Source organism: Balaenoptera ricei, chromosome 13, assembly GCF_028023285.1.
Source record: "Balaenoptera ricei isolate mBalRic1 chromosome 13, mBalRic1.hap2, whole genome shotgun sequence".
Lineage (NCBI taxonomy): Eukaryota > Metazoa > Chordata > Mammalia > Artiodactyla > Balaenopteridae > Balaenoptera > Balaenoptera ricei.
In genome coordinates, this window is record NC_082651.1 from 83,340,933 (window position 1) to 83,366,099 (window position 25,167).

The 25,167-nt window shown below is 48.8% G+C and overlaps 1 protein-coding gene across 1 annotated transcript; it reads left to right on the forward strand.

Annotated features, from left to right (window-relative positions):
- The first annotated feature begins 21,564 nt into the window (after positions 1 to 21,564).
- POMC (proopiomelanocortin) lies at positions 21,565 to 24,645 on the forward strand. The gene is made up of 2 exons (XM_059943015.1): positions 21,565 to 21,711; positions 23,820 to 24,645. Exons 1-2 carry the CDS (start codon positions 21,580 to 21,582, stop codon positions 24,474 to 24,476), a joined length of 789 nt encoding a protein of 262 aa, XP_059798998.1. The 5' UTR covers positions 21,565 to 21,579; the 3' UTR covers positions 24,477 to 24,645.
- The last annotated feature ends 522 nt before the right edge of the window (positions 24,646 to 25,167 follow it).

The window sequence follows — 25,167 nt, forward strand, 5'->3', positions numbered from 1 at the left end:
TACAAATCCATCGTGCTGGGTTGTGATCTGTATTTTCTACCCACCAACACATTGTGGCGGTCTCTCTATATTAGTGATACCAACCTCAGCCTTTTTCCTCCAAAAGGCTTTATAACATCATATTATGTTTGTTCATTTGTTCTTTCCTTCATTGAACAAATGCCTGCCATGTACCAGACACCGTCCTATGTGTTAGGTGTATAGTGGGGTTTTTTTTAAGTTGATTTTTTTTTTTTTAATTTGTATTTTATTTATTTATTTTTGGCTGCATTGGGTCCTTCTTGCTGTGTGTGGGCCCTCTCTCCTTGCGGCGAGCGGGGGCCATTCCTCGCTGCGGTGCACGGGTCGCTAACCACAGTAGCCCCTCTCATTGCAGAGCACAGGCTCTAGGTGCGCAGGCCCCAGCAGTTGTGGCACACGGGCTCGGCAGCTGTGGCTCGCAGGCTCTAGAGCACAGGCTCAGTAGTTGTGGCGCATGGGCTTAGTTGCTGCGCAGCACGTGGGATCCTCCCGGACCAGGGAGCAACTCAGAGTTTCACTCTCCGGTAGGGCTTCGTGTCACCTGTAGCCTTGAAGGGCTGATGTCATTTGGCACCCTCTCTTCAAGGTCATGGATGAGAGTCTTTCCAAAGACCAGTCCTTGCACAGACGCCGGAGCCCGACCATTGAGGCCAAGCCCTTCTTGCTGTCATGCCAGGGTCCTGTCCGTGACCACACACTGCCCCCCAGATGGCGACACATCTTCACTGAGTCACCTTTGGTGGAGAAGCCACACCTCAAAGTCCCAAAGTATGATGAAATGGGACTCAACTGCACCGACACATTTTCCTCAAGGCCCCGTCCTTTACTCCTTAAGGCAAGACCTTGACCTGAAGGATTGTTATAGGATCTGGGGGTATCAGATACTGCAGCAGGATGTGAAAGAGAGAGCTTTATATTTATTTTTGTGTTATTCATTTAAAATTTATTATTAATAAAAATGCTTTCTTACAAAAGGACTATATGTTTATTTTAGAGAATTTGGAAAATTTAGAGACAAATGAAAAGAAGAAAACAAAAATCCCCAGTAATCCCTGGGTAAGCGCTGTTAGCATGTGGTGCGCGGTTTCCGGAGGAAGTCTCTTCTATATACTCTGTTAAAACAGCAAAAATGGGATCACACCATAGATATTGATTTACCACTTGCTGTTTATCACTTAATAACAGCATGAATGTGTTTCCACGTGATTACACGTTCTTCTACTGTGGGAGAGACTTCTGGGTGCTCAGGTCGGCAGCAACCTTCTCATCCATGCGGGACGCTGGCCCTGCCTTGCCTTCTGGGGGTGGTACAGAGGAGACCCCTGCTCTGGGCCCTCGTGCCCCCCGACCCCTCTGGGCCCCATGCTCTGGCCAGTCCAGGACAGGGGGACGGCGCGCATCCTTTTCCCTCCCCTCCCGAGTGTAAGCCTTGAGGTTTTAAGTCTGTTGTTTCAGATGGCCAAGTAGACCCCCGAGTAGGCAGCAAGTGAGGTGGTCTGTGGAGCAGAGACCTCAGGGTCCCCGAGAGCTTCTGAGAGGCACCCGCACCCCAGCCTCCCTCCTCCCTTCCTCCACCCCTGCCCCCACCCGCCTGCTCTTCACATCCCATTACCCTGGTCTGGCCATCATTAGCGTCTAAAACATTGGGGGGGCCGAGAGTCACTGGGCTCTGGGGCCTTTGTCATCCACCCACTTGAGTGGAGTAGAGTGGGCTGAAGGCCGCGGGCACAATGGCAAATGGCTCTCCTGCCTGTGCTGATGCAGCCCCTCGGGCTCCCCGAAAGCCTCTCCCTTCCCCGAGCTCATCTCCCCTCCCCGAGCTCTTCTCCCTTCCACCTCCATCTGGGAAATCTACCTCTTCAACTCACTGCCCAGCAAACCACTTCTGCTCTCAGCTCCTGAGCTTTTTAAAAGCAGGAGAAGATGAGACTCGACTACTGTTTTTGTCTCCCCGCTCCCTCGCCCCTCCCCATCTAGGCCTGTGAAATGGAGGCAGCGAGCGAGCGGCTGCCCAATGAGACGCCACGACTTTGTTAGGGGAAGACAGGGCCTGGCGGACACTCTCTCTCCCAGTGGCTTCAGCTGAAAAGCCAGGGCCCCTTGACGACATTTGTTTCCTCTCAATGACGGTCCCCGGGCCCGTGTTCTCAAGGCCAGGCCACCAGCAGCCGTGGGGCACAGTCACCACAGACGGGAAGTGGGGGGGGGTACGTGGCTGGGAAAGCTGCCCTGTTCTGCCAGGGCTGGTGAAGATTTCAGAGACTCTTTGAGGGCAAACATAGCCACCATTCTCTTCTCTTTTAAACTGGGGTATAATTTACCTAGAGAGAACTGTGCCCATGGTGACTATAACTTTTGTTCTCTTTTGATACACCTGTGTGACCCACACCCATCAAAATATAGAGCATTTTCCTGACCCCTGAAAGTTCTCTCATATGTCTTCCCAGTCAACCCCCTCACCACCACCCCCAGCCCTCCCCGCCAGGGCCAACCACTCATCCAACTTCTCTCACCGTAGATGAAATTTGCAAGTCCGAGGACTCGGTATAAATGGACCCACACAGACTGTGTAAACTCTTCTGACTTCTTTCACTCAGTATCATGTTTCTGAGATTCATCCATGTTGTTGCATTTATCAGTAGTTTGTTCCTTTTTCATTGCTGAGTAGTATTCCATTCTATGAATACACCACAAGTTTTCATCAGTTTCCCTCCCAAATCACCCCCTCCTTTTTTTGTTTTTTTTGATGTGTATTTCTTTTTTTTTTCTTCTTGGCCATGTCGCACGGCTTGTGGGATCTTAGTCCAGGGATCGAACCCAGACCCCTTGCATTGGGAACGTGGAGTCTTATCCACTGTGCCACCAGGGAAGTCCCAGTTATCTCTTTATTTAGATATTTAGATATTGTCTCTTGATTTCCTAATGATCCATAGTGACATTAGTTATGAATTACTTCTCCTCTTTCTCTCCTTTGTCAACTAATTTGTTGCTTAGGGTTTTATCTCTGTAACATGAAATAAGTGTCATTCGATTTTTTCAACTTCAAAGGACATTGTTTTATTCTCCCCTAATAACCAGGGGCAGTCAGAGGCCTTACCCTAGTTTGTACTTATCGCCCTTCTGGTTCTCGCATTTTCAGTCAGTTGAATTATTCCTGCCGTGTCAGAGTGTCTGACACTTGCCTGTAGCTTCGTCTCTTTTTGCTCTTTTAGTTTCAGTTCTTCAGTCACATTTAACATCACCCCACCCCACCCCACCAAGACTTACGCTGAAGCTTCAGAACAATTTCACAGTTTCCTTAAATTTGGTCTGTGGTAGGTTCCTGCATGTTCATACCTGGTTGTTTGCGGCCTTTATACTTGAAGAGTAGTTTAACTAAATATTAAATCCTCGGTTCACACTTTTCAGTGAGAATGCTGTTTCCATTGAAATATTACTGCCAAGAAGTCCGAAGCCAGTCTGATTTTCTTTTGCTTTTCTTTGATTCATACTGAATTTGGATTTTTTGCATTATGATCAAAGAGTATTTTCCTTAATATTCAAGCCCAATGGTTGTATTGAAATTATGTCAGTGTTGAACATTTTGAGTCAACTTTTCAAGTTATGAAATGCCCTTTTAATATAAGCATTACAATATATGTGTATCTATATTTTTAAATCTTTTATTATAGCAATGTTTCCTTGAATTTTATTTATTTATTTATTTATTTATTTAGGCCATGCTGCGTGGCTTTTGGGATCTCAGTTCCCGGACCAGGGATTGAACCCAAGCCATGGCAGTGAGAGCCCGGAATCCTAACCTCTAGGCCACCAGGGGACTCCCCTGAATTATCATTTTAAATATTAGTTTGTTCTTTGGTATTCTTTTCTGGGGATTCCAATAAAATGTGTATCAGATCTCCCTTGTCTAGCTTCCTTATGTAGCATTATCTCTAGAACCCTCTTATTTCTCTTTTTTTATATGACTTTTCTTTTAATTATGTCTTTTAATACTTTATTCCTTTTCTGTGCTTTTAATTATGTTTATTTCCTCTCGTGTTTGTGTTTATTTGTTTGTGTATTTCTTCTAGCTTAATCTTTATCTCTGAAACACCATTTTTTCCTAATACATTTTAAAATTCAATAAGAATTCTTTCACATCTTTCTGTCCTTGCTGCTCCACCCCCTTGAAATAACTCTTTAAGGTGTTAGACCATATCCTCATTTTCTTTTGCCTGTTTATTTATTTATTTTCTATTTTTTTGGCCACACCGCTCGGCTTGTGGGATCTTAGTTCCCCAACCAGGGATTGAACCTGGGCCCTCGGCAGTGAGAGAGAAGAGTCCTAACCACTGGACCGCAAGGGAATTCTCCTTCTGCCCGTTTAGATGGGATGGGTTTTCTTAGGCTACTATAGGAGGTTCCCATGGAAGGGTGTGAGATAATAGAAAAAAAAAAAAAAAAAAAAAAAATATATATATATATATATATATATATATATACTGGCCTCTGCCCCCAGTACCTGGCCAGAGCTCCTAAAACCCTTGTATTTTCCTTAGTGATAAGAACACTAGGAGCAAAAAAAAAAAAAAAAAAAAAAGAACACTAGGAGCATCTCTTGTTCTACGGAGGCGACTTTGGGTGGGCTCCTGGATGATTCCTGGATGGGGACTGGTCACCAGAAAGACCAAGCCATGATCAGAAGCTTGGAAATGTCATCCCCCATCTTCATCCTTGAGAGAAGGGAGAGGGGCTGGAAATGGAGTTTCCTGCCTACGTGAAGAAACCTCCATAAAATCCCAATAGTGCAGTGTTCTGGAAGCTTCCAGGTGGGTGAACACATCCACACTGGGAGGCGACTGCACTCCAGTTCCACGGGGACAGAAGCCCCTGCGCCTGGAACCCTTCCAGACCTCTCCCTGTGTATCCCTTCATTTGGCTGTTCATCTGTGTACCTTATCATATCTTTTAATAAACTGGTGAATGTAAATGTTTCCCTGAGTTCTGTGAGCGGCTCTAGCAAATTAAACCTGAGGAGGAGGTCACAGGAACCTCCGTTTTTTAGCCAAATTTGACAGAAGTTGTGGGAAACCTGGGGACCCACTACTTGTGATTGGCATCTGAAGTGGGGTGGCAGCAGTCTTGTGGGACTGAGCCCTTAACCTGTGGGATCTGACACTATATCCAGGTAGAGAGTATCAGAATTGAGTGAAATTGTAGGACGCCCGGCTGGTGGTGTAGAGAATTGCTTGATGTGAGGAAAATCCCCCCACATATTCGGTGACCAGAAGTGTCAGAAGTGAAGTGTTCAGTGTGAGTAATAAAAGGAAACACACAGGAAAGAAAGAGGAGGGGAAAAGTGGGTGATTTTTCTTGCACAAAGGGGTAAAATGTCACATCTTTGTATCTGGAGGATTCTCTCCTCTTCTGCTATGTTGAAAGACAATGCATGGCTTTCTCAGAGAAGTAGTCACTTTTCTGTCTCTCAAAAAATCACCCCCTTTTTAAATAACAGTTATATTGAGATATTATTCACTTCCCATACAATTCATGCACTTAAAGTGTACAATAAAATGACATTTATAATATTCAGAGCTGTGCAACCATCACCACAATCAATTTTAGAACATCTTCGTCACTTTAAAAAGAAACCTCATACCCATTAGCAATCACTCCCTATTCTTCCCAACACCCCCAGCCCTTGGCAACCACGAATCTACTTTCTGTCTCTATGGATTTGCCTCTTCTGGGCATTTCATATAAATTGGATCAGACAGTATGTAGGTTTTCATGTCTGGCTTCTTCCAATTAGCAAAGTGTTTTTAATATTCATTCATGTTGTAACATCTATCCATACCTCATTTCTTTTTATTGCTGAATAATATTCCATTGTATGGGTATACCACATTTTGCTTATTTATTCATCAGTTGATGGACATTTGGGTTGTTTCCACTTTTGGATACTATGAATAACGCTGCTATGGACATTCATGTATAAGTTTTGGGGTATATACCTGGGGGGGGACTTGCTGGGTCATATGGTAACTCTATGTTGATAATAGATAAACCGAGGCATATTAAAATCTTTAAGAGCTTACCTGAGCAAAAATTGATTTGATCGGGCAGCATCCAATCTAGCAGATAGAGAGGAGCTCTGAGGAGCTGTCCAAAATAAAAGACTTTTATAGGCAGAAGGGATTGGGAACAAGGAGATCACACTAGCAAAAAGCACGTTGGTTATTGCAAAGTTACTTCCCTTTAGGGGATGGCAGGGGTCTATCAGGAAGATGACCTAACTAGTGCAGGTCAGGTGATTCCTGAATTCCTGATTGACTGGTTTGAGATCCCATTTCCGGGAGATTAAGTCTTGGTCTGGTGATGTGGAGCTTAGCATAAGAAACTCCATTTCAGGCCTATTGTCTTGTTTTATTTATTTATTTATCTATCTATCTATCTGGCTGCACCGGCTCTTAGTTGCAGCGCACGGAATCTAGTTCCCTGACCAGGGATGGAACCTGGGTCCCCTGCATTGGGAGCACGGAGTCTTAACCACTGGACCACCAGGGAAGTCCCTGTTGTCTTGTTTTTAACAATGTTTAACTTTTGGAAGAACTGCAAACTATTTTCCAAAGCAGCTACATTATTTTACATTCCAACCAGCCACAAAACTTCCTTTTAAAAGCAAATATTCTGTAAGGTCTTATTTAATACCTTGAAATGAAATTTATGCATAAGATGACCTTCCCACGCCCATCATAAATAGAAAATGTTTCAACATAAAGACCTAACTATAATAAAAAGGAGAAATAAAAGGAACATAATTGATACATTAAAAAACAAATGTGACCCAGGACTCAGAAGACTGGTCTTCTCTGGTGACTTAGAAAGTGGTCCTGGGTGCTTCCCTGGTGGCGCAGTGGTTGAGAATATGCCTGCCAATGCAGGGGACACGGGTTCGAGCCCTGGTCTGGGAAGATCCCACATGCCACGGAGCAGCTGGGCCCGTGAGCCACAATTACTGAGCTTGCGCGTCTGGAGCCTGTGCTCCGCAACAAGAGAGGCCGCGATAGTGAGAGGCCCGCACACCGCGATGAAGAGCGGCCCCCGCTTGCCACAACTAGAGAAAGCCCTCGCACAGAAACGAAGACCCAACACAGCCATAAATAAATAAATAAAATTAAAAAAAGAAAAAGAAACTGGTCCTGGAGGTGGCTCCCCCAGAGGGTCCACCAATGGCTTGAGCCCCAGGCCCATCTCTGGCATTAAAGACACCTGCCCAGGAGATGTTTTGAAGGAAGTCACTTTCGTTTGACATAAAGGTGTTGGCCATTTTGTTAAAAACCAAACTGCCTTCCAGATGTCCTTGCACGGCTCACATCACATGCACACGCGTATTCGGGTGTAGATGCAGAGTCATGGGCTTTGGAGCTGCTGCAGAACAGGTCACTGTGCACCAGCTCTGCCCGGGCCTGGCGTCACTCTCCCAGGGCAATGGGACATGAGGGCGTGGTGTGGGCTTTCTGGGCCTCAGGCCGGTTGCTTGAGTTTGCTGTCCTGGTTGCTTTGAGGAAGGCATGGAAATGGAAGTCAGGCACCCAGCAGGCGGGGCTCAGAGATGGCCCTGAGCTGAGTGCCTGTAAAAAGGCCACTTCAGCCCCCTCCACGCAGCCATTGTTGGCTCTGGAGGAAGGAGGACAGTCTGGGGCTGCTGAATGCCTCTCTCTCGCTGCACTAATGGATGTACATTATCAGCGTCCCTCCTGGCCACGCGTCACTCTCCCTACCTCCACCCTTGGCTGAAGAATTCTGTATTCTTCTGGAAAAGTGGCTGTTATGCTGGCAGCCCTCACAAAGGCATTTCCCCACAAAAGGACCATTAGGACCACCGCAGCATCAGAGGGTGGCTGCTGGTGCCTGGGCTCTGGAGAGTCTGCTGTGTTCTTAATGTCCACGACATCTTCAGCAAGACCCCACCTCCAAGAAGTCTGCCCTGATTGCACAGGAACAAACCCTCCGTTTGAAAAAAGGGATTAGGATAAGGGAGTAGTTCTGAAAGAACACTCACATGGTTCCATGTGGCGATGCACCCATGTATAGAGCGCAGGGGAGGAGAGCTTGACATTTCTGACACAGGACTGTAAACACAAACTCACAGGCCTCTCTCCTGGGGTGTTGCACTGTGCAGAGAAGCAATCACAGGGGGCTCTTTGCCTGGGGCTGGCCACCTGCAGGCTCCCTGGACCCCCGACGTAGCTGTCTTCAGAGCTCTGCCTAGTAGAATAGAAGGTTATTGGTCAAGTGACCCCACTGGCTTCATTTGGAATTTGTAGTGGAGAGAACAGAGAACTGGCTGGCTCGTGTGAGGGGCGTGAGGGAGGCCCAAGAGACCGACGGACAGAGAGGGCTTAGCTCCTTGGCCCAGCGGGCTCTGCTCTCCCCACTCTAGGCCACATTCTCTAAGACTAGTTATTCCCTACTAAAGAGTTTGACTCTAGATCTGAGCTTAAAACTGCTGCAGGAGGGGGACCCCTTCCAGGGGACACACATGATGACAAAGCAAGAGACTTTATTGGCAAGGGGCACCCGGGCGGAGAGCAGCAGGGTAAGGGAACCCAGGAGAACTGCTCTGCCACGTGGCTCGCAGTCTCAGGTTTTATGGTGATGGGATTCGTTTCTGGGTTGTCTCTGGCCAATCACTCTGACTCAGGGTCCTTCCTGGTGGTGATTGCATCACTCAGCCAAGATGGATTCCAGCGAGAAGGATTCTGGGAGGTTGGCAGGACATATGGACTGGTGTCTCTTCTCTCCTTTTGACCTTTCCCGAATTCTTCCCATTGGTGGTAGCTTGTTAGTTCCTCGTTCCTTACCAGGACCTCCTGTTCTAAGACGACTCATGCAGGTGGCTACTATCTTGCCTGGCCAGGGCAGGTGGTTTCGGTCAGTGGTTCCCTTAACAAAACCATAGAACACCAGACCTGGAAGGGCCTGAGGGGCCATCTCATCCACACCCCCCTCTCCAGGCCACTGTTCAGATACGGAGACTAAAGACCAGAGGGGAGGTGCCATCCGGCAACAGAGCTGGGGCTGGAACCCGGGGCGTCTGCCCTCCCACTGCCTCTGCCTGCACTCTTGACTGTTTTGGGCCCTAAGGGGGCTGCGGACCAGTTCCTGGGAGGGGCATGGACTCTGGTTCTCTGCCCCTCTGGCCTTGCACACCCCTGCCCCCCCCATCCAGGGCATACAGACGGAGGCCCAGGCTTTGCACTGGTGCACACATTAGCAGATAAAAGCAGTCTCAAGGGTCTCTTCATGAGGCCCCACTGGCTGTAACAAAGCAAATTAAAACCCCATTCAAAGGTCAATTGAAATCTCTTCCATTCCAATTCTCTGCACAAATTGATTCCTCTTTGCCCTTGGGGTCAAACCGAAGGCCGTTGAAGTGGCCTGGCCACAGTGCTGAATGGGGTGTGCAGTGAAAGGGGCTGCGAATAGGAGTGTGTGCTGTAGGGGATAACGGGGGCCAGTGGGACCCTCCCCCATTCCCTGGGCCATCTGGGGCACCAGAGACCTTCTCCGCGGTGCTCCAGGCTTCAGGGTCCTTTTTTGGAGACTAGGCCTACCTCTGCCCCGCAAACCCCATCAGGCTCCCCTCGGAGGAATTTGTAGTTAGCGTTTCTATTGACAAGAATCTAATGGTAGTTAGGATTTCTTGCACCTGCTCATGAGTCTTAAGCCCTGTGAGCAGGGGCTTTGGAGGTGCCCAGAGAAACTCAGAGAGGTTAAGTAACTTACTCAAGGTCACAGAGCTCATTGTTTCCACCTCCAAACTTAGCTACCCCTCAGTCTTCCCCAGATCACTGAATGGCACCACCCCACATCCAGCAGCCAGAAATCTGGAACCATTTTTAACCCCCTCCTCTTTGCCTCACTTGCCATCTGCTCCAAGTCCTATTGGTTCTGACTCCCCAAAAGAGGCTGTCGGTTGCTTGCTGTCTGATTTGTTCTCCAGACATTAGCCAGAGCCGTCTTTTCAAGAAGTTCTACTGGATCCTGTTGCTTAAAATCCAGCAATGGTTTCCCTCTGCGCTTGGCATAAAATCCAAGTCATCATCTGATGACCTTCATAGCCTCCAAGGCCTGGCCCCTCATGTCCCTCCTCCCAAGGATTGCTTCCCTCCCCTGCTGCCACTCCAGCAGTGCTGAGAACCTCTTCTCTGCCCCAGGGCCTTTGCATCCTCTTCCTTCTGCTAAGAAGCCTTTCCCCTCCCCTCTCCCACTCTGTTTCCTTAACTGTATTTATCACAGCTTGTAATTATTTGTGGACTACTTTATTATAGGTTTCCCTAGAGCTGAAGTCCTCTTGGGAGCGCAGACCGGATCTGTCCCGGTACATGTAGGGGTCAATAAACATTCATCGAGTGAATGAGTGACAGAACAAAACCTGGGCCCTCCAAGCCGGCACTTTTCCCACCTCCCAGTAAGCCCTGTGTGAGCACCCACTGGGGGACTGGCACTGGGCAAAGGGCACATTGAACAGCAGCTGCTTCAAAGTCACTGCGTCTTAGCGATTCCTCACCCGACCCCACACCGCTTTCTAGCCCTGCCGCCCTGCTCCCCCAGCCCCACGCCTAAATACCTAAATCCTGCCTGACTTCCTTCTCTCACCCTCTCTCCCCGGCATCCAGTCAGACCCCAAGGCCTGGCCATGGCCCTTTTCTGACGCTCCCTCCCAGGGTCCCTCAGCGTGTCCTTTCCTCTCCAGGCTCTCTCCCTAGCTTGCCCTCCCTTCCCTCCTCCACTGCTGGGGCAGAGAGCCCCTGCCCGAAGCCTGCTCACCTTCCCACCCTGCTGTGTGCTTCCCGCGGACCCCCTCTCTGCAGCGCAGGGCGGGCCCGGGTCCTGCTTCCCGCCCTCCTCGCCCACTCCAGGCTCCACATCTGCTTTACTCTCTCACCGGGAAGCCCCTCTCCTTGGCACCCATAACGCACCGGGCAGGAGGGTCCCCCGCAGAAGGACACTCGCTGTCCTCTCTTCTTATCTCTGAAAGGGGAGATGCCTGGAGGGCGAGAAGCCTGCAGTGACTCAGGTCAGGATCGTGGGGGGCCAGAGCCACCCCAAAGCTGCCCGTAGTCCCTGGGCTGCTGCAACCAGGGAGGGGTGAGCTTTTCCCCGCCATCCCCAGCAGGCACACACATAAAGGGGCAGGTGCTGGGCTATTTCTAATCTAGACACATTGTGAGGAGGGAGATCGCCTGTCGGTTTTAGGTTCATATATCCTGCAGAGGAGGTTTGGAGAGAGTTTTAGAGGATCATGAGCTTCTGCAGACGGAGGCTTCAGAGGGGCTCCCTTCCTCAGTCACTCTCTCTGACCCTCTCTCTGCAGATCCTCCTGAACACCAGTTCCTCTCATACACTGACTTAGGAGCTGTCCCCTTGCTGGCCAGGGGCACCAGCGGAGCAGGCCTGAGGCCCGTGCGACCCAGACAATAGCAGGAATGAAGTGCTCCCTCGGGCAGAGGCCCCGGCTGGGCCCAAGGAGCCCTGAGAAGGGACAGTTGTTCTGACCTGAGGCAGGGCCGGCAGCCTCCCTGGCTTGTCCACTGAGACTTGGAGCGTAAGTGAAGAAGGGCGGCCAGGACGGAAGGCTCGGATTCCCTCGCACCCCACCGCCACCCCTCACTCCAGCCCTCAAGGCTTGAGTTGGTGTTTGTCCCAGAGTCTGCGGAACACAGGCAAATGGCAGCCTCATCCCTAAGTCTTCTCTTTCCCCAGTGAAATGTCCCCTGTTGCCCGGCCCCAGGGCCTGGAAGCTGAGGGCAAGGCTACCCTCCTCGTGTCCCCTCCCGTGAAAGCTCTCCGCCACCCCGTCCTTCTCCCCTTGCCTTCCGCCCAGCACTTCCTCTCCCCCAGGAGTCTGCCTCCACACCTGTCTTTGTAGTGCATTCACACCCTGGTGACATCGCTTTTCCAATTAAACCCTCAAAGGTGAAAAGCTGGGGTGACGAGAGCAGCCCTGGCCCTGGCCCACAGCCAGGTGTAGATGCCTCACCCCGGCCCCAGGCCCTCAAACGAACGCATCAGCTCCCTGCCAAAGAGTCATGTCTGCTCCTGTCTCCTTCCTCCTTTCCCTCCTTCCCTTCCTCCTCCCTTCCCCCCCGCCCCGCCCATGCCACCCCCCCCCCCCCCACCCCCCACCTCCTTCCCTCCTTCCTTCCACACCAGGCGGGCTCTCCCGGGACCAGCACTTCCATGATAAGAAGGACAAGGATGATAATGGCTAAGGCCAGGCCCTGCTCAGGCCCCGCTCTGCCGTCTTCACATGTGTTACCGCATTCCATCCATACGGCAGCCACGTGGGCTGGTGCAATCACTTCCCTCATTTCACAGGTGGGACAACTAATACAGAGAAGTTGGGAATTTGCTCAGGATCACACAGCTAGGCAGTGGTTGAGCAGGATTAAGACCAGCTGTCTGGCTCAGAGCTGGGCTCTTAACCACGACATCACACTGTGCCATCCACGCAGCCGCGGTAACCTCAGATGGGGAAGCGTTCATGACTCCTTCCCCCACATTGATGCCACCTCTTTAGTATTTCATGAACCTGCCTCTGTCTCCTCTCTCGCCTCACTGCTCCCACTGCTGGCTGGACTGGCCTCCAGGCCCTGGAGGAGAGCATCGGGCTTTGGGTCATCCCCTGCTGGCTCCAGGCTCCCTCCCCTCTGATCATCCTCCTCACTGCCACAGAAAGCTGGTCCTAGGGCTCCTCTGACTCAGTCCCTGAATGGTCCCCACCTCCTTCCCTCTGACCTCTGACTGTTTCCAGTCTTCTCTCTCTCCCTCTACCACCTGTACCAGCATTCCGTGAACATAAGGTTTTTCCTGGCTTGAATCCTTCGCACATGCTGTTCCTTCTGCCTGGAATTACTTTCCTCTCTTCATCCTGGTGACCTATCGTATCAAGACTCAGCCCAACTCAGCATCCCCTTCTCTGGGAAGCCCTTGATAACTACCCACCCCCTCTACCTGGAAGAGTAAGTAAGTCGCCTCCAGATGCATGCTTTGGAGGCCTGTGCCTATGTGTAAGAAGTCTAGCTCCCCTAAGGCTGCATGCTGAAGAGGTCATGAGGCCAAGCTGCATGGAGATAGAAGTGTCTGAGGAGCCCCAGCTCTCCTTGCCCCCAGTTGAGTCTTCCCAACCAGGAACCAGTTGTGTGAGTGAGCGGCTTCAGATACTTTATAGATGCCAGCCTTTGAGCTGCCCAAGCTGTTGCCAAGTAGAGCAGGGACGTGCTGGCCCTGCCAAACCTTGGCCATACTGCAGATTCATGAGCAAAATAAATGTTTAAAACCATCAAGTTTTGGGGGTAGTTTGTGATCTAGTATTAGATAACCAGAACAACCATCATTAACGCTTTGGTATCTCTTAATCTTTTTCTCTATCTCTTTCTGTATTTACAGCATTCCTCCATATTCACGAGAGATTGGTTCCAGGACCCATCTCGGATACCAAAATCCACAGATGCTCAAGTCCCACAATTGGCCCTCTCTATCCACAGTCCCACGTCCATGGTCTAACCATGATCATGTAGGACGGTAGTATGTATTTACTGAAAAAAAATCTGAGAATAAGTGGACCCGTGTAGTTCAAGGGTCAACTGTATATCTGTATTTTATCCGTGGTCATTTTTTATATCTAGAAATAAATGTCTATTTTATTTTGAATGGCTGCAAAATATTCCGATGCATAGCTTTACCATAATTTTTATGAGTATACTTTACTGTTTTTATAATTACACCCAAGATGTTGAGTTTATTTCATTTTATTGCTACTATAAACTATGTTGTATGAATAGTCTTGAACATTATTTAGGGTAACTGTTAGATATTTCCTCAGGAAATTCTGGATCAAAAGGTAAAGGCTTTGGTACAGACAGAAGTCACTCATCTCCCCATGGCTTATCCTGTGTCTATACCCCCTTCTTTCTTGGAAGAGGAAAGCTTTCCACTATTTGGAGGCCACGTTCTTCCTCTGGACCCCATCTCACTTCTACTTAAGACTTGGATCATTTGGTTTCATTTTCCCCTTCTCTACTGGATTATTTCCATCAGCATGCAACCATGCTCTAGTAGCTTTCTGCCATCTTTATCCTTGATTCTATATTACCCTTCACCACTGCCCCACATTCACCATTAGATTTCTAGAAGGAGTTGTTTTTATGCCAGGACCAAAGGGAGAAGTAGCTAAATTTATGAAATTAATGGGGAGATTTAAAAAACATACATCTATTAGTAACTAATGGATTAAAATGACAAATAATAAGAAAGGATATGGCTATAGAAAGGATATAGAATATTTGAGCAATCATATTCTTTTTAGTTTACAGGAAGCATTAATCAAAATGGACCATATGTGCATCCATTAAGCAGTCCTGCAAAATTTCAAAGGACTAAAATCAAAGTATGTTCTTTGACCACAGAACAGTTATGCTAAAATTTAGTTTCAAAACAGAACTAGAAAACCCCCAGTGTTTGGAAGTTAAACAGAACACTTCTCAATAACCTACAGGTCAATGATGACATCTCAATGAAAATAAAGTGTTTTAAACTAAATGGTAATAAAAATATGACATACAAAACTTGTGAGAGGCAACTAGAGCCATACTTAGAAAGAAATTTATAGCCATAAATACATATGTCAAAAAGAATAAAGGTTGAATATCAATTATCTAAGTAAAAGCATTTATTTAATATCCAACTCAAGAGAATAGAAAAAGAATAGCTAATTAGAAATTAGAAGGCAAGAAATAATAATACATGTAGAAATTCTGGAAATAAAAAAAAATGTACATGCAATAGAGAAAATCAACAACATCAAAATTCATTCTTTAAAAATACTAATAGGACTTCCCTGGTGGTGCAGTGGTTAAGAATCCGCCTGCCAATTCAGGGGACATGGGTTCGAGCCCTGGTCCGGGAAGATTCCACATGCTACGGAGCAACTAAGCCTGCGCACCACAACTGATGAGCCTGCGCTCTAGAGCCCATGAGCCACAACTACTGAAGCCTGCGTGCCACAACTACTGAAGCCCGTGCGCTTAGAGCCCGTGCTCCGCAACAAGAGAAGCCACCGCAATGAGAAGCCTGTGCACCGCAATGAAGAGTAGCCCCAACTCACTGCAACTAGAGAAAGCCCGCGAGCAGCAATGAAGACCCAATGCAGCCAAAAATAAATAAATAAATAAGTAAAATACTAATAAAATTGGTAAACCCCTAAGAAAATCAGTCAAAAAAAAGAGAGAGGACATAAATTACCAATATCAGAGATAAAAGAGGACCATAAGTACAGATTCCATAGATGCCAAAAAGATAATAAGAAGATATAATAAAAAATTTAAGCCAATAAACTTTAAAAATTTAGGTGAAATGGACAAATACCTAGAAATACACATCTTACTAAAACTGACACAAGAAGAAAGAGACAATTGGAATAATGCTATTTAAGTAATTGAATCTGTAATTTAAAACCATTCAACAAACAAAAACCTTAAAAACCTAGATAGCATTGCTAACAAATCATCCCAAACACATAAGGAAGAGATAAACACCATTGTACACAAATTCTTCTACTAAATTAGAAAAAATGGGGGTGGGTGGAGGGATTTCCAACTTGTTTTATGAAGACAGCATAATTTTGATACCAAAACCTAATAGGAATTCTACAAGAAAGGGAAATTACAGGCCGATCTCATAAACATGGAAGCAAAAATATTAGATAAAATATTAGCAAATTTAACCCAATGCTATATAATGGTAGCACATCATAATCAAACTGAGCTCAATCCAGGAATGCATGGTAGGAAAATCAACAATGTAATTCACCACATTATCAGAATAAAGGGGAAAATCATATTATCATCTCAATCAGGGGCGCCTGCTCCAGGCTTTCAAAGAGCAGCTAGTGATACAATGAAGCGAGGGCAGTGGTCAATCCTTTCTGGTAATATCAGCCAAAGTGGGAATGACAACCTCCCAACCTGGGTATAGAAGTGACATCTATGTCCAATGCCTGTGGTGTTGACAGTACAACTGGCGGCCTCTTGGTCCCAAGAGTGGTCTGGTTTTCTTTCTCATTGGATCCAATCAGTGACCATGATTCCAGCCACCTTTTGTCTCTGCCCATTTTTGGATCCTGGTTGCCCAACCTTCCCAGTGATTCTAAATGTGGTTCAGTGGAGCTTCAATTCACATTGGCCAAAGTCGGTTTTGCTGCATGTAATTAAGAACTCGACTGACAGAGGAGGACAGAAGCTGGGTCAATCTGAACTTTTCCTGGTCTGGCTTTTCTGCTACCATCAGCTGCCTCTTAAAGTTATAAAAATAATACAGAGAAAAATGAGATAAAAATCACAATCTGAGAGGGCTCATAAGCCTGGCAGTGGTAGGGGCAGTAGTGGGTGGAAGAGGGAAGATGGAAAACCGAGTGGAATTTGTTCCAGCTGTGAAAGCTACGTGTACAGGTGAGATGGGAATGGGCTTCTCTGGAAAACAGAGATTGCCATGTTTCATGCCCTGGTGGGACAAGTGACCAAGGAGGGCTTCAGGGAACAGGTGATGATGGATGAGCTAAATCTTAATGCAAGAGTCTAATTTTCCCAGGTGGCTGGAAGGAGAAAGGGTGTTTTAGTTGAGGGAATAGCATGGACAAAGAGATGGGGTTTTGAGAAAATAGTGTTTATGGGAATGGGCACGTTGTGGATTACTGAAGTGCCAGGACACAAAATGGAGAGGTTGGAGATGACCCTGGAAAGAGGCCAAGCCCAGGTAGTAAAGTACCTTATTTACTGTTAAGGAGCATGAATCTCTCCTGTGGCCCAAAAGAAAAGGATTGCTGAATATAAAGCCAATGTCACCAACCAGAAATTCTCAAGGGAGTCCTAGAGTCTAAAAGAGCGTCTGATTGGGAATAAAGAAAGTTCCTGCAAATGACAGATTAAACAAGCACCTTGAAGTTCAGGTTAGTCCTAACACCTGCTCACCCCTGCCGCTCCTCACAGTTTGCTTTTGCTTCTTTACTCCAGGTTAAGGTAGAGACTCTTCCATTGCAGGTTTGAGTGCTGTCCTCTCCTCCCTGGCCTGACATGTGAGACTAGCACCAAGCCAGACCTCCAAGACCAGGTTTGGAGAAGACTGAGAATCCCCAGACCACTCTGTCAGCTCGTTGGCACAGGGAAAGTACTTCAGCCGCTCTCCACAGAGGACTCCCTCCTCCCTCCATTAATAGGCTAAGGTTAACAGCACTTTTTCCTTGGGGTTTAGGGCTCGGGAGGGAGCCTGCCAGGAACTAGGCTTTGCGGAGGAGGCCCCAGTGGGACAGGGCAACACACCTTCACACCCCCAAGAAGGCAGCCTGTCCTGGGCCTCAGGTGAGCGACTCCTGACCTTCTCTGCCCCTGGTCTCTCCAACCTGTAACACAGGGATTGTTGACTGCTTGCGACATTTTCACATCACAGTTTCCAAACGCTGGGGAGATCTGAGGCATCACAGACGTACTTCCTGGGCGGTGGTATTTACCTCCAAATGTGAAGGAGGCAGATGCCAGCCCAAGCACGTACACAGGTAACTTCACCCTCTCCTCAACGACCTCAGCGGGCGCGCTAGACCTGCCCCACACCGGGGTGCTAAGCCTCCCGCTCGTCCTAACTGGAGACCCAAAACCATCCTTAATTAAGTTCTTTCCTGACCGCTGCCAGGTGTGCCCTTCGGCAGGACAGTGTTAATTCCAGCCTCCGGGGGCAGGGATCCAGCCCCCTTTCCGGGCACGTCTGTTCTCGCGCTCAGCCCCTACCTGGAAACCCCCTCCTGCGCCCCACGGCCCCCCTTCCTATGGACGGGGGAGTTGCCTGTTACGCTGCCGCTGCCGGGAAGTTCACTCACGTCCAGCGCCCACCCAGGCGAGCCCCGCAAGTATATAAGGACCGCGGAGAGCGAGCGGGACAAGGCGGCGCGAAGGAAGAGAAAGAGGGGAAGAAAAGTGACCGAGAGGCCGCCCAGCATCCTCGCCCCGGCGCAGCGGGAGCCGCCCGAGAGCAGCCTCCCCGCGACAGGTAAGGGCGCAACGGCGCGGAACCTCGCTCTTATCCCCGGACCCCTTGCCCCTGGGGCCTCGGGATGCTCTCGCCCAGCTCCGATCTCAGAGGTATCTTTGGCTTGCCGCGGTCCTGAGTTCTTCGAAAACTTTCTGTACTGGGTGCAGCGTGGGAATCCGCCGGCAGCGGGGCGGCGAAGCCCAGCCTCCGGACGGTGGGAGAGCGGCTGCGACGGCTGAAAGTGGCCCCTTCCACGAGCTGGCAGCCACGTCTCCCCCGAGGAGGGGGGCTGCTAGGGCCCCTGAGACTCCTACCGCGTTCTGGGGAGATCTCGGGAGACCCAGTCTTTCGGGTTTTCTTCTGATTTTCTGGGTAGGTGTCACTTCTTAAAAGATACCATATACTATAGAGTAAATTGATGTTGGAAATGAGGGCAGAAGAGACGAGGCTAAAAGTCACAATAAACTCCCTGCATTCCAGACTTTTTTGGATTCAAATTTCTGAATCCTCGTTTCCCTGTCCGCCTCAGCGCACCCGACGGGGCCGCGCTCTGATTGATACATGGCCTCCTCTACGAAAAGCAGCTGGTGTTAAAAAGAGGTGGCCCGGGTGGGAACTGTCCACGGTCCTGAACCACCCCGTCTCTTCCCTCAATAGGGCCTCAGAATGGACCTTCTATCCCGCAGACCCTAGATTGCAGGGCAGAAGCGGCCGTAGGAGCCGATGGCAGCTCAGGCAAGATGGAGGCTCAGGCAAGGTGGGTTCCCAGTGAGGGAGAGAGAGTCTGCAGGGCATTTGGATTCCCCAAATTCTTCCTGTATAAACGGGGAGGTGGTGGTTCCCACAGAATGGCTGGAAGGAGCCAAGGAAAGTAAAAGTGTGCATTTGTTCTGTCCATTGTTGAGATATGTACAGACTATGGCTTATGCAATGACTTAATGTTCCTTTGACATTCTGTTTTAGGACTTGATACGTGTGTATCACGGTGCAAGGACAAAGCTCTGCACCTCTGTTCCTCTAAACTTTACAGAGGGCGTGGCCAGTGTGCAATTTTATAGTAACAAACAAAATGTTTTGGGTGGTGCAGGAGGGAGGGACTGGGAGTTTGGGGTTAGCAGATGTAAACTATTATATACAGGATGGCTAAACAACAAGGTCCTACTGTATAGCACAGGGAACGATGTTCAGTATCCTGTGATAAACCATAATGGAAAAGAATACTTTAAAAATAAAATAAAATTTAAAAAAGCAAAAAATGTTTTGTTTAGCTCATAGAGAATTCACCTACACAAATGAATTTCTAATAAGTGTAGTTCTATTATAAAGTTAATGTCAAGATTAGCAAATTCCAAATTTCTACTTATTTTTCCAAGCTTTCAATTATTGGGCACTCCCTACTTACAAAAAGCACATTTGACATCTCCCTATTACTTTATTGCTTTAAAAAATAACATAATGTAATATTTCTTTTTTGTTGAAAAATAGAAAATATACAGAAGCAGAAAGAAGACAAGTTGCTTTCAGGGAGCTATCTAACTTTTTAGCAGGAGATTGCAGCTCTGAGAGGGTGGGGAGTGAGAATGTCACCATGTTGTACAACATAGCCAATGGAGCAGGAGAGGAAATGCTCTCTGAGGCTTTTCAGGAGGGTCTGAAATCATGAGGTAAGTTTTTAGAAAATGAAATCATTCCAGAATGGCCAACTTTGAGAAGAACTGAAATATAGTTGAGGGGACTGTCAGACCTGTATGATTTTACTTCCTTCTTTACCAATATGTTATTTTACAGTTGCCCATAGTGATATAAAACTGCCATTTTTCTGCTTCTCTTGTAAACCTGGGCATTTTTTTCTGACCGAAATGCGTTGTGTGGTCTCAGAGCTTTCACATAAATTGCCTTGTCCACCAAATTCAGGCTTTGTACTTGAACTGGAGCACCACAAGTCTACAACAGGAGCAGCCTGTCCCACCAAGGTTGACCAATGTTCTCCCAGTTGCCCTGAGAGGCTGATAGGCTAGGTCATTGGCTGCCAGCACCACCTAATGGCTGCTCTGAAAACACTCAGGCTGCGCTTGGCAACCATTCAGAAGGGAGCCCTTTTGGTTCAGCTTTTGGGGGAAGGAGTGGGGTGGGGCAGAGAGAAGGAAGTGGCTTCCTGAAGTAGACAATGAGAGCCAGGGGGAACTTTCACTTCCAGAGCCTTCCCTATAAAAAAGATTTGGCCCATGCCTCCACAAACAGGAGATTTCTTTAGGCAGATATTTTTAAATTAGGAGAGACAATTAGTCATCCACACCTTAATGTGAATTACTTTTCTTATCTAATTACGTTTCTTCCTAACAGCTGGTTGAAAAGATCTTCTGAAATCTAAAATGATTGTGGAGTTGTTGGTGAGATGATGACAGAACGCAGGGTCATTTCAGAGGGCTGAACTTCATGACAGGGGACAGGGCAGTGTGAAAGCTAGAAAGCTCGGGAAAGAGTCGGATACATGGGGCAAAAGGCAGCCTTGATTCTTCCCTTTACTGCATCCTGACCCCTTGAACTCAGCATCTGACCAGAGGTACTTCCTGACTTCTCTGAGAAAGAGTCTTTGGTAGGTGTTCACAATGGGAGGTAATTCCCTTCTGCCCTGTGTGACCATCTCCTTCCCTTCCACACCTACAGCATCTTCAAGTCCAGCTATTTCAGACTACATTTGAGAGACTCATAGAACAAGAGGAGGTCTGACGTGTAATGTGTTCAGGAGATGAGCCAGTTTTAAAAGAATGGGGGTCTGATTTAAACATAAATCTCTCCAAAGTTACAGGGGTCTGGGAAATAGTGATCCCCTGAGTGATCTGTGTACAGGACATCAAATTGGGTTGGCTGAGGTTTTGGCTCAACTGGACAGAGGTTTTATTTGCCTTTATTTAAACCTACTATTCATAGGAAACAGGGTTTCTGAGGAATGATAGAATCCTGGTGGAGAGGAGTAGACCATCTCAAGCAGGAGTTTCAGAGTGCTTTGCCTTTCCCAAGTTACTCCTTGGATCTGGAGTGTTAGAACTATAGTTTCCTGAAGATGGTAAAATAGAAAAGCTCTGTGCTGGATCAGGAGAACTTAGCCTTACCTTGTCATGAACATCTAAGTCATTGTCTCTCTCTGGGCCTTAGTTTCCTCATCTCTCAAATAAGGGGTCAGACAATGACCCCTAAAATATCTTCCAGCTCTAACATCCTTTGGGGTCTGATTTTTAATAGGAGATAAAGGAGAAATTGTACATAGTTTACCCAGGTCCCACTGCCCTCCTCTCTATTCCAACTCACAGGACCACCCTGCACACCAACCTGCTCCTTGAGCTTGTCCTCAAAAAGCCTTGAGCTCCACAAATGAGTGTATTGTTAATGTTGGCTCACGGTCCTTTCTGATGAGTGGCCAACATTGTTCTGCTCCTTGCAGGGGTCCCATTAATCTTGTTTGCCTCTGCAGAGCCTCAGCCTGCCTGGAAGATGCCGAGATTGTGCAGCACTTGTTCGGGCGTCCTGCTGCTGGCCTTGCTGCTTCAGGCCTCCATGGAAGTGCGTGGTTGGTGCCTGGAGGGCAGCCAGTGTCAGGACCTCACCACGGAAAGTAACCTACTGGTATGTGGGCTGTGGCCGCCATCTTGGTTTGGGTATCAGATGGGACTGGGGCTGGGACAGCACAAAGAAAGGGGTATGGGGAAGGGGAAATTCATTCCCAGAGATATGGGTAAGTCATCCAAGGGCAGGAATAGACCTCTAGAGTGAAGTCAGAATTGGGCCAAGGAAGGGAGGAAGCAGCTTCAGGGAGATGGGTCTGGTCCCCAAGTTCTGCTTGATTATCTTTACTTCCTGTCCTGTCTTCTTGTATAGAGACCCACTCCATTTAAGCTATTTAGAGACAGTGCCATTAAAGCAAACAATACTAACAATGATGATAACAATAATTGCTCCCTCAACTGATCCTATACTTTCAATCTTTTAGCCCCCAAATTATTCCTTTTTAAATAACCTCACATCACTTGCCATTTCCGTTCCATTTTTCTTCCCTTTCTATCTACTACCAGTTACAAAGCCAGGAAGTTAGTACTATAAACCATCTCTAGAGGGAGAAGGAAAAACCCAGTGCCATTTCCCTCTAACTGGTGCCAAATGTCTCATGCTTCTCATGGAGGACTGACCTTCAGCAGCCTTTCCAGAAGCATATAAAGGCCCTTTTTGCCAGGCTGGAACTCCCTCTGGGTCACCACAGTGTGTGTGTATATGTGTGTGTGTGTGTGTGTGTGTGTGTGTGTGTGTGTGCGTATTTGTATTGGGAGGCATACATGAGAAACAATACCAAGTCAAGGCAAAAGCCACACTGCTGGTGTCTGTGACTGAGTTCCATCCTTCTGCCTGTACCTGCCTGGTGAGGGTGCAATGCATATCACTATATTCTGTGTATTTTGTCAGTAGAGAAGCTGAGTTTAGGTGAGGAGAGAGGCTTTCTCAAAAACAGAGCAGGTTGCATGTGGAATATAAAATAGAAATAAAGAGCCTAGGGAATCCTGTGAGCTCTAGTTCAGAGAGACCCAAGAGACTCTTGATCGGAGACACCCATTGCACAGCCTCTTCCGTTGAGAGCTCACCAGGGAAGGAGCACTGGCCATGGTCAGAGCCCATGGGTTCCAGTCCCAGCTCTGTCACCAATGGGCTGTGGAACCTTGCCAAGTTCCCTTCTCCTCTCTGAGAAATTGGGTGTCATTATGTGTCCAGGGGAGAGGAGTATGAGATAATTTTTGTTTTTCACTGTTAAAATTCTGCAGTGTTATAATTCTAAATCCCTGGAGTATGAAATCCCCAACTCAACAGAGTGGGTGGGATCATTCTGTTCCCTCCTTTGTTGTCCCCAGTAACTGAAAACTCAAGGCTGCAGCCCCAAGGTCATTTTCCTAAGCAAATGTGTGCCACAGTTGTCTAGTTACAGGGAGAGGAGATACAGGCTCCATGACCCCTGCAATGGAAATAATCCTGACTTTCTACCCTTCCCTCCAGTCAGAAGGTGACAGGGAAGTGAGACATCTCCTCCCAAAGCTCACTGATTGAGGAAAGTATAGGATCAGCTCAGAAGACTTGAAAGAAAGTGCCAGATGGGTGTGGGAAAGTTTGGAGGGAGATGGCTGGGGGAGGGTATGAGGTAGGTTTGCAGACCACTGGGGTAAGGTGAGGCATTATGGAAAATACAGGCCCTAGAAGCCTGGACTTCTTTTCCCACGTTGGGAGATTCTCTCCCAAATTTCAACCCGATGCCCTTCCCAGACCGAACTGAACCGTGTTTATTTATTCAGGATTCATTAAGTGCCAACTACTACCCACCTGCCATTTACTGATGAATTTCTATATATCTGGCTTATAAGGTTTAAGACGTTGACCTGCCCACAAAGCTACGGGACAAGTAAACCACCGAGTGGGACAGGGATTTTGTCGTAGCTGCCAGGCAGGGGTACCAGGGGTCCAGGGCACAAACGAGGCGCTGCCCGAGCTGAGGCTCAGATGTCCGTGGGTGCCCAGAGGCGGGGGTGGGCAGACGTCCTCGGCAAGGAACCCACAGCGCACTGGCGCCGCTAGTGCGGCGCGCACGTGCGGAGGGAGCAGAGGCGCACGGGCAGCTTGTGGGTGGTGAGGGCGCCGCGGCGGGGGATGGGGGCCGCGGGGCGCGGGGGCCTGACGCGCTCGCCGCTCTCCAGCAGGCGTGCATCCGGGCCTGCAAGCCAGACCTCTCGGCCGAGACGCCCGTGTTCCCCGGCAACGGCGACGAGCAGCCGCTGACCGAGAACCCCCGGAAGTACGTCATGAGCCACTTCCGCTGGGATCGTTTTGGCCGCCGGAACGGCAGCAGCAGCGGCGGCGGCGCGGCCCAGAAGCGCGAGGAGGAGGAGGGGGCGGGGGGCGAAGGCCCGGGGCCCCGCGGCGATGGCCCGGAGCCGGGGCCGCGCGAGGACAAGCGCTCCTACTCCATGGAGCACTTCCGCTGGGGCAAGCCGGTGGGCAAGAAGCGGCGCCCCGTGAAGGTGTACCCCAACGGCGCCGAGGACGAGTCGGCCGAGGCCTTCCCCCTTGAGTTCAAAAGGGAGCTGGCCGGGGAGCGGCCCGAGCCGGCGCGCGGCCCCGAGGCCCTGGCCGAGGCCGCGGCCGCCCGGGCCGAGCTGGAGTATGGCCTGGTGGCGGAGGCCGAGGCGGCCGAGAAGAAGGACGAGGGGCCGTATAAGATGGAGCACTTCCGCTGGGGCAGCCCGCCCAAGGACAAGCGCTACGGCGGCTTCATGACCTCCGAGAAGAGCCAGACGCCCCTGGTCACGCTGTTCAAAAACGCCATCATCAAGAACGCCCACAAGAAGGGCCAGTGAGGGCGCAGTGGGCAGGGCTTCTCTCCCTGGGAAGTCGACCCCAAAGCCCCGGCTCCTGCCCTCCTGCCGCCTCGCGGCCTGGGTGAGGACTCGCCCAGGCGGTGATGGCGCCAGGTATTCCGCCTTTTAAAGCTGTCTGTAGTTAGGAAATAAAACCTTTCAAGTTTCACATCCGACTCTGACTTTGAATATTGACTGGGCGAATAAAATAAAAATGCATATCCATCAAATAAAGAGCAGCACATATTGAAGGAGCGATAGGGGTTTCCATGTGACCAAGTGGTAGTATGTTTCATAGGATATAGTGGGAATGAAAAGAAAATGTACTTCCCTCCCCACCCGTGACAAATGGGTCTTCAAGGGGTCAAATAGTTTGGGTGATGGCTCAGTGTGGCTACACTTCCCACTCTCCATTGGATGGGGAAGGACTGCTCAGCTGGCTGATGTGTGAAGAGGCAGGATTCCTCCAAGTGACCCTGCTTCCCATCCAACTCCATGAGCCAGCGGGAAGCTGATGAAGCCCAACCAAAACTGGGAGGACTCTCTGGGCTCAGGTGGCAAGCTGTGGTAATGCCTCCGTAAATCTAGCCATCTGGGACCTTGGGCAAGTTTCTGAACTTCTCCAAGATTTAGTTCTCTCATCTACCCCTTTCTTGCTTACTACTGTGAGGGTTATTGTGAGGGTTAATGA

Bases quoted from the DNA above. Each gene is read 5' to 3' on its own strand.
- POMC (XM_059943015.1), top strand. From the start codon at position 21,580: ATGCCGAGATTGTGCAGCACTTGTTCGGGCGTCCTGCTGCTGGCCTTG. The intron at 21,712-23,819 runs GTATGTGGGCTG...GCTCTCCAGCAG, and splicing joins CCACGGAAAGTAACCTACTG to GCGTGCATCCGGGCCTGCAA.